This window comes from Colobus angolensis, unplaced genomic scaffold (genome assembly GCF_000951035.1).
Source record: "Colobus angolensis palliatus isolate OR3802 unplaced genomic scaffold, Cang.pa_1.0 Scaffold15, whole genome shotgun sequence".
NCBI lineage: Eukaryota > Metazoa > Chordata > Mammalia > Primates > Cercopithecidae > Colobus > Colobus angolensis.
This window is the reverse complement of record NW_012114599.1, coordinates 10720482-10730011: the sequence shown is the minus strand read 5'-3', so window position 1 is coordinate 10730011 and position 9530 is coordinate 10720482. Positions and strand designations below refer to the sequence as shown.

At 40.1% G+C, this 9530-nt stretch overlaps 1 protein-coding gene across 5 annotated transcripts in view; it reads right to left on the bottom strand.

Annotated features, from left to right (window-relative positions):
• Positions 1 to 2055: 2055 nt before the first annotated feature.
• Positions 2056 to 9530, bottom strand: part of SRSF7 (serine/arginine-rich splicing factor 7) — an 8486-nt gene continuing 1011 nt past the window's right edge. Inside the window, exons 2-8 of one of the 5 annotated variants that reach the window (XM_011935942.1) lie at positions 9057 to 9237; positions 8593 to 8769; positions 7635 to 7709; positions 7114 to 7224; positions 5134 to 5187; positions 4589 to 4624; positions 2056 to 3686 (exon numbers count right to left, since the gene is read on the bottom strand). In XM_011935942.1, coding sequence (XP_011791332.1) covers positions 3632 to 3686; positions 4589 to 4624; positions 5134 to 5187; positions 7114 to 7224; positions 7635 to 7709; positions 8593 to 8769; positions 9057 to 9237 — 689 coding nt within the window. In that variant the 3' untranslated portion in view covers positions 2056 to 3631. The remainder of the gene's footprint in view (positions 3687 to 4588; positions 4625 to 5133; positions 5188 to 7113; positions 7225 to 7634; positions 7710 to 8592; positions 8770 to 9056; positions 9238 to 9530) is intronic. The other 4 variants (XM_011935943.1, XM_011935946.1, XM_011935944.1 and 1 more) reach the window with 4 other exon arrangements.

The following is a 9530-nucleotide window of genomic DNA, read 5'->3' as shown; positions in this document are numbered from 1 at the left end:
GGAGTCAAGGCAGTAATCATGCCACTGCACTCCAGCCTGGGTGACAGACGCTCTCAAAAAAATCACCAGGTAAAATGTTTAGATTAATACCCACGCTTCACCACCCTCAGTGATTCTTTCATTCAAATGTCTTTAAGCACTCTGGGTGATTTTAGTCTGCAACTAGCAATCAGAACCACTGTCCTAGAGTAAAAGTTTTCCCTGCTATGATCTCATTCACCAATTTTATGGTGTGTAAATGTGTTTGGCTACAATTTGCCCCCTAGCTTCACAAAGCACTTCAAGGAATGAGTCCTGGAGAAGTTGGTCTTCCCAGACCAAAAGTCTTATCTTGGTAAGGCCCTGGCAACCCTACAAATAATCTTGGTACCCAAGATCTCCAGGTAAAAATTGTTTTGAAAGCTGTAAAGTTGAAGATAAATGTCTAAACCAGGGGCTGGCAAATATTTTCTGTAAAATGAAAAGGAGAGTAGATATTTTAGGCTTTGTGGCACTTTGTCACAACTACTTAACTCCACTACTGTTAGCACAAAAACAGTCACAGCCGATAAGCAAACAAGTCATGGCTGTTTCCTTAAAACTTTATCAACACTACAATTTAAACTTCACACAATTTACATGTCATAAAATGTTAAATTTTTTTCAACCACTTCAAAATGTAAAACTTGGCCAGGCATAGTGGCTCACGCCTGGAATCCCAGCACTTTGGGAGGCCAAAATGGGAGGATCACTTAAACCCAGGAGTCCAAGAACAGCCTGGGCAACAAAGCAAGATCTCTACAGAAAATAAAAAATAAATAAATAAGCCCAGTGTGGTGGTGCATGTCTGTAGTTCCAGCAACTCGGGAGACAGGTGGCAGAATCACTCGATCCCAGGAGTTCAGCAGCTGCAGTAAGCCGATTGTACCATGGCACTCCAGCATGTGCAACAGTGAGAACCCGCCTCAAAAAATAATAAAAATGTATGCTGAGGCCAGGCACGGCGGCTCACACCTGTAATCCCAGCACTTTGGGAGGCTGAGGCGGGCAGATCACCTAAAGTCAGAAGTTCAAGGCCAGCCAGCCCAACATGGCAAAACCCATCTCTACTAAAAGTACAAATCAGCAGGGCGTGGTGGTGGGCACCTGTAATCCCAGCTTGGGAGGCTGAGGCAGGAGAATCACTTGAACTCAGGAAGCAGAGGTTGCAGTGAGCAATCACACCACTGCACTACAGCCTGGGTGACAGAGCGAGACTCAGTCTTAAAAAAGAAAAAATATATATATATGCTGAAAGAGCATTTTTCAAGTTGAAATTGTTAAAAATCAAGTTTGATAGCCCATCAGGTAGGAACTGATTCAAGGAACAGGTACTCCTATACACTGCCATGAAGGCAAACCAACAATACCCAGCAAAAATCATAATGCACATACCCTTTGGCTCAGCAATTCCATTTCCCAGGATGATCTGGATAAGCATGTTCACCTGTCAGTGATGTACTGTACAGTTATTCACTGCAACACTAATTTTTTTTTTTGAGACGGAGATTTTCTCTGTCGCCCAGGCTGGAGTACAGTGGCGCGATCTCAGCTTACTGCAACCTCTATTCAATCGGGTTCAAGCAATTCTCCTGTCTCAGCCTCCCAAGTAGCTGGGGGATTACAGGTGTGAGCCACTGCACCCGGCAAAAAAATTTTAAAAATTAAAAAAAAAACTGTTTCCTCATCAGTGCTAGGCTGTAAGTTTAGAAGGAATGAGTCTGGACCAGCACTTTTCAAATCAGTATTATTTGGCAGTTCCAATCACAGAAAACAAGTGGGAGATGCACCAAAGCTTATTTTGACATCAGTAACAGGGGTGCCAAGTTGCACGTGATGTAAGAGGGCCCAGACAGCCCTTTTCCCCACAAGGGTAGAATTTGTTTAAAACCATTTTTGCCCCTACCCCTCCTCCATACCTTTTAGCCTTTCAATACTCATTTCTGGGACGCTGCTAGCTGCCCATCCTAAAGCTACAGGATTAATGCCTCCTACTTTTGGCTGAGAGCTCCCACTTCCAAAAATTAAGTATCAGGATTATTTGTTCAATCTCTGCAGATTTATTGTTGAGTAAACTTATCTTTATATAATACAGAACAATTAAAGCTAACCAAGTGCAACAGATAAATAAGCCTGCCAATTATACACATACTTTATACCAACCATAATTCAGCCAGTTGTCAAAATTCCAAAAACAAAAAATCCAAATAACTTCCAACATACTAGCGATCAAACTACCAAATACACTTGATGCAGACCAGTATTCCCAAGTTGCAATGGTATCCAATGACTTTGCTGAAATGCATAAAATGGACAAGCCTAGGTATCTGTGCAACCAGCAGGGGTTTTTTTTTTTTTTTTTTGTACCAAGGCTAGAGAATGCCTGGTAAAAGCTTGACCAGAAAACTCTCAAAAGTAACTGTTACTGCCCTACTATTCTTAATATATTTAAAATCTGAATAAAGAACCTACTGGCTATAACATTCTAAGGTCTACCAGACGCTACCAAAAAAAAAAAAAATTAGCTACATGGAGTGTTGCTAAATATAGCTGAGATTTACAAAACCACTTTAGTCTCATTGACATTTCTGATTGACATCTTGAATTACTTTGCACCAGCCTGGCAAAATAGAAGAATGTTGATGGTTAGGAACTGCAAAACCTAGCTTTAAGATTACCAGGTCTTTGCTCAGAATAAGACAATCCATTTGAATATAGTAGTAGTATCTGGGCTGGAAAATTTTGCAAAGCTGGTTTACATGGTGTTTTGTCCCTATTTCAGACAATTCCTCAAACATGCATTTTTTTGGTATAAAACTGGTTATAACTAATGTAGAAAGCAAAGAAACGAAGACCATTGAGTAGAATTCCCCCTATGTTGGGGAGTTCTAACTGACACTATGCCACCTAGTAGTAGCCTGAAAGCTGCAATTAGTACAAAGATCATCCAGAAATCAGTTTCTCCCTATTTGTCATACATTTAAATCACTTTTGCTTAGTTCCTGTCATGCTCATTTACAGACAGATCAGTGGTCCCACTAGCCTGACCACTGATCCTTAGTTTGACAATACCTACTAATACCAACTTCAAACGGATTAGCTAACTTAAGGATCTGTCATGATGCATTCATGCTATATTATAGGGGACTCAAGGTCATCTTACCCAAAGCTACAAGGGTAAAATTGAATTTTCAAAGTCCCTTAAGATCCTGGCCAAGTTTTATGTATAGAACAGTTAGTGATGTTCAAGACTTAACCAACACCTTTCAATTCTGAATGTACGTCTGTATGAATAAGGTTAACAATTATAATGTCTGACTCTGAAATTCATCAAATTGAGAAGTGTTAATATTGAACACAAATCAAAAATCTAGTTAGAAACATTTTATTTAAATGTGCCAAATAAAAACCCACATTTTCAGACCATAGGATGTTAATACATTCAACAAAAATTTATATTATCTTACTGCTGTGAATTTACAGAGTAGTAATCCAGATCCATTTTGATTAGATGGTTGAATTATCTTTCCTAGGTTACACTTTACAGACATCACAAATCCCTTATAATAATGTAAACAAAATAACTTTTCCCTAAAGGGTGAACTTGAGAGCTTCAGTCCATTCTTTCAGGACTTGCACTTCTGCGAGGACTTCCTGATGGGGAACGACTAAAAAGAAAAACATTAGGTTTGGATCCAATTAGTGTCAATTCAAACTCTCATGTACAGGTACTAACTTTCAATAAATTCAAAGGTAGCCTAAGGTACTAATTTCCTATAGCGAAGACCTAAAAATGACATGAGACTTACATATTCATCTTCTGTCCCTGGCTTAAGATTAGGCTACCCTGGCCGGGCACGGTGGCTCGCACCTGTACTCCCAACACTGGGAGGCCGAGGCAGGTGGATCACCTGAGGTCAGGAGTTCGAGACCAACCTGGCCAAACATGGTGAAACTCCATCTCTACTAAAAATACAAAAAATTAGCCAGGCATGGTGGTGGGCCTGTAATCCCAACTGCTCAGGAAGCTGAGGCAGGATAATCGCTTAAACCCAGGAAGCGGAGGCTGCAGTGAGCCAAGATTGCACCACTGCACTCCAGCCTGGGTGACGGAGTGGAAACTCCGTCTCGGAGAAAAAAAAAAAAAAAATTAGGCTATCTTCCTTGTCAAAATTGGAAGGTCAACTTGCAGTTAAATATGACAACTATTTGAAGTTTTCTGGTCATTAGCACTATGCAGGTAACATATTTGCAAGACTTTTCTCCTCACTTTGAATCTCTTACTAGTGGGGAAAAGGCATGTTTCTTAGCAAAATTTCTACCAAGTACTCACAGGACCAATCACATCTTAATAATCACACTAACACTTTATGACTAAATATTCCCAGCTAAAGTATAAACTAATGTTCTTGAATCAAGAAAAGCAGTAATTTCAGAAACTTAGCATAGTATTTTAATCTATATAGCACCAATTCTCCAAAGAGCTCAAAGACTGCAAAGCAGTAAGCAAACAAATTCTGCAGAGGCCACACTTGACAGGCAAGATCTGGCAACAAAACATTTAGCTTACCTTCTTTTTGGAGATGGAGATCTGGACTTTGATCGGCTGTCAAAACATGAGAAATTCTATTAAAGAAAGAGTACTAACCAATCCCTTTCTTGTAGTCACCAATACCGTAAAACAAACCCCCAAAGGTCCTAAGCTTAAAATGTCAGACTGCACTTAAACTGAAAAACATCCTACCAGTTGTTGCTAACAAAGGCCAATCTTCCAACAACTGTTTTTCAAAAAAATGAATCAATTACTATATCATGATTAATCTTTTACATTGCATATTAATTTCAGGATGCTTCTCCATGCACCTATCAGTTCTAACAAGGGCCTCTTTAACATAATCCCCAAAGTCACAAACTTCTTTCTCACTAGTTTTACATTCCCTTGTTCAGGGAAAGTCAGTCAGTAATAAATAGGACATACACAAATAAGGTACTGCGTTCCCACTAACAACTAAGTTTAGAGTTAACACTTAAAATTTCAACAATTAAAAAACACTTTGAACTCTTTGGATATTGGTGCCATATAACTAGAAGAGCATAATCAAATTTTTACCCTACCTGCTTCTTGGTCTTGAAATAGACCTGGATCTTGATCTTGACCTCGACGGGGATCTTAATAAAAAAGTGAAAAACACAATTGTATCAATTATCCTAAGGAATTTCCTTAAACAACTACTCAACACTGTATTAGGTAGGTTAGGCGTAGAGAAGCTAAGACTAAGCAAGATACAACACTTGCCTTATTCTAACACTTTCAAACAAACTGTTATGAGACATAAGGAACCACCATTTTAATTACTTGTTTCTATCACTCAGCTGGTTACAGTTCCTGTACAGGAATAACAATCTCAAACACTGTGTAATATCCAAGGGAAACACATGGTTTTCATTTGATAAGACTGGTATGAAGGAAGCAAAACTAACCTCACTTAAGGCACAGATTCCTCAGCTGGGCACTGTGGTGCACAATGGTAGTCCCAGCTACTCAGGAGGCTAAGGCAGGATGAAAATAACCAGACCCCGGCTGGTGTGGTGGTTCACGCCTGTAATCCCAGCACTCGGGGAGGCCAAGGCGGGTGGATCACAAGGTCAGGAAATGGAGACCATCCTGGCTAACATGGTGAAACCCCGTCTCTACTAAAAATACAAAAATTAGCTGGGTGTGGTGGTGGGCACCTGTAGTCCCAGCTGCTGGGGAGGCTGAGGCAGGAGAATGGCATGAACCCAGGAGGCGGAGCTTGCAGTAAGCCGAGATCGCGCCCCTGCACTCCAGCCTGGGCAACACAGGGATACTCTATCTCAAAAAAAAAAGAAAAGAAAGAAAGAAAGATAAAAGAAAATAACCAGACCCCTGAACTGAGACTAATTCAGGTGATAAGGCCAGACGAAAAGAAAGCCACCACTTAGTAAGGCTTTATATTCCTGGATCGTTATGTTTGAGAGCCATCAATTTGTCAGACAAACCAAATTGGACATATCTATCTTTTAAATATATCTAATGAGATAGTCCATAGCTTTCTCAAATAGATCACAAGATTCAGAGTTCCTGCATTTAAAGGTTTTGTGCTATTAAACAGCAATTTAACTCCCAATAGCATTCTGTACCACTGTTTTATCATTGATAGATAATATTGTTGGGTCAGGCATGGTAGCTCAAGCCTGTAATCCCAGCACTTTGGGAGGCTGAGGCGGACAGATCACAAGTCAGGAGATCAAGACCACCCTGGCTAACACGGTGAAACCCCGTCTCTACTAAAAATACAAAAAATTAGCTGGGCGTGGTGGTGGGTGCACCTGTAGTCCCAGCTACCAGGGAGGCTGAGGCAGGAAAATGGTGTGAACCCGGGAGGTGGAGCTTGCAGTGAGCAGAGATTGCACCACTGCACTCCAGCCTGGGTGACAGAGCGAGACTCCGTCTCACAATATTGGAATATTATTAATTACATATTACAATACTTATTTTACAATTTTTTCCACTCTATCTCCTTTTAAGGCCTTCTACAAACAGTAAAGCTCTGGTTCTTAAGTTTGTTTTTTCAGGTCTCTGTTTAAAAAAAAATAATAATAATCCACATTCATTTGTGTGTACACACTACTGCCCCAACTTTCCAGTGTCTCCAATCAACCCCATCATTCAAAAAATGAGAAATGTTTCTACTTGCTTCTAATCTCTTTTCCTGCTTCTAACAGGCCTTTTTGTCGGGAAAATCAATTACCATCTTTCAGAGCTAGTATCATCTAATCTGAAGCCACAAGTTTATAGCAATATGCCTACCCAGAGTGTTCACTAGAACTGTGTTGCTTTGGACCCTTCTCTACCACCATGGCCTCTCTAGCAAGCCTTAAAATCTGTAGTAGCCCTTTTCTTCATCTGTAAAACTAGATTAATATTTACGTTACAAGTTACATATAAATTCCAAACTTTTACATCTCAAATATTCCCTGAAACAATACATTTGAATTATGTCCTTAAGACACTCTACTGCTGTTAAGATGTGAACAACCCAAACACAAATAAGAAAAGAAAGTGTTACATACTGGAAATACCTCGATCCTTTTATAGAACCAGACCTAGATCTTCTGAGTGAAGCTGATCTTGATCTACGAAGAGAGATAGATCTTGATCGTCGAGGAGATGCTGACCTTGACCTAAAATAAAGAACTTTAAGTCCATCTCCACATTTTTTTTTTTTTGGCTTGTTAAGACTTCAATTGGGGAACGGTGCAATGGCTTATGCCTGTAATCCCAGCACTGGTCTCAAGCCTAGGAGCTTGAGACCAGCCTGGGAAACAGTGCAAGACCATTTCTACAAAAAGAAAAACTAGCTGGGTATGGTGGCAGTGCCTACAATCCCAGTTGCTCAGGAGGCTGAGGCAGGAGGACTGCTTAAACCCAAGAGGTCAAGGCTGCAGTGAGTCGTGATTATGCCACTGTACTCTAGCCTGGGTGACAGAGCAAGACCCTGTCTCCAAAAAAATAGTGAGCTTTTTATTTCTATATTGGACTATCAGTGAATTTAATAATAATACAGAAAGACTTCAATTAAACAAGATCTCACCTCCGTCCCCTGCTCCTGCTGCGTGAGCGAGAGTATCGCCTTCCTCTGGATCGAGAATGTGATCTAGACCGTGACCTATTTTTCAAGTTAGAGAAAAAACAAAATGTCAGACAATAACTCGTTTTTAAGAGTTTGTGTGCCTCTGCTGAAATCAAATCTCAAAACTATTTAAATTTAGTGTCTCATTTGGAAATAAACTCTGGGCCTATTAGTTGTTGAGTATTTTTTTTTTTTTTTTTTACTACCTAAAAAAAAGATTTGTTAAAAGCTGAATTACAACTTAGAATTACATAATATAAAACACTGTAATGTGTATTTAAAATAAACCTTGCAAGTTTGCAGGTCGACCCTCTTTGGCCCATGGTCTAGTAGATCTAGACGATCTAGAAGTATCTATAGCCGATCGCTGCATCTAGATGTTTTCTTCAATCTAACGACGATCAAACTGACAGCCAAATGAGCCAGGTGAGGCTTGATTGACGCAAGAAGATTTTTCTAGTTGGGAATGTGGTCAATCTGGTGTTCCTCTTTCTAAACCGGAGGGGGGCCCCAATTGTAAGCCAAATTTACTGTTACGGCGATCACCGTCTCAAATTTTCTGCCCTTTAAAGAATAAGGTGAAGCTAGGTGTAGATGACTCGAGGGGATCTGGCCTCTTATGCTGATCACCTCAAGGTCTAGGAGGATCTTAATTGTCGGATTTGCAAGGCGCCTCAGCATGATATCATAAGGCTCGTGACATTCTGAATCAAGGCGACTGACTCAAACGAAGAAACCTGAAAGGTTTTGACCAGGTTGATTATTAATATAGTAACATTTTTTTAATTAAACAAAAATTGTAAAATACACCTGTACAATTAACATTCAAGTTTATAGAAAAACACTAGTTTCTGCCTTGCTAATAAAAGAATTACTTGATTAACTAGAATACCAACCATTCCTTTATTAAAATAAATACCTGCTTCTTCTTCGCCGGCTGTAACGATGACAATCATAGGCATAATGTCCCTTTTCGCCACACTCATAGCATCTATCATTTGGATCAAAGGGACGTCGGGCAGGTGGTCTATCAAAACGTGATCTCCGAGGCATGCCTGTCGATAGTTCAACCCTCACTCGGGAGCCACAAATCACTCTAATAAAAGTAAATTAACAAAATTCTAAAATTAAAAATATATTCAGGACTTCTAGATTTAAGAACTCTTTCCAACCACTCCTTCCCCCTCACAAACTTTGGCGGTCTTTACTAAGCCCTAACTCCATCTACGCTATCTTCTTTAACCTTCGTGTGCCTTTAGCAAGTAACACTCTGACCAGCTATTTAAGGTCTCTTCCAGACTTCAGAATCCAAGCTTAGCACTAAGTTTATTATCTAGCCACAGTATATTTTAATGAACAGAAGTTTCATAACATCTTACTTACTTTCCATCCAGTCCTCGTACTGCATCTTCTGCATCTCTAGGATCTTCGAATTCCACAAAGGCAAATCCTGGAGGATTTCTCGCAATCCATACAGTTCTTAAAGGACCATAATAACTGAAAGCCCTTTCTAACTCTCCTTTGCCAGCGCCAGTTCCCAGGTTACCAACATACACCTTGGTTTCTGTTTAAAAACGCAAATAGAAGAATGCACATTATGCAAAACCTGGCCCAAGTTTCAATCAATTATTTGCCTTAAAACGGGTCATCCTCAAGATTGGGTAAAGCACATTAAATGCCCTCTATCCAAGATTGAACTTAGTCCTAAAACTGGTGAAAGTCCGCAAATCCCTGAAAAACTAGACTTTTGACAAAGTTCTTAACATTCTAAATAATGCGAAGTGACCCTCCCGAACACAGAGATGCGTGGTAGGATACACCGAAGCGTGGGGCGGGACGCGGCCCGGCCCCGCCCCG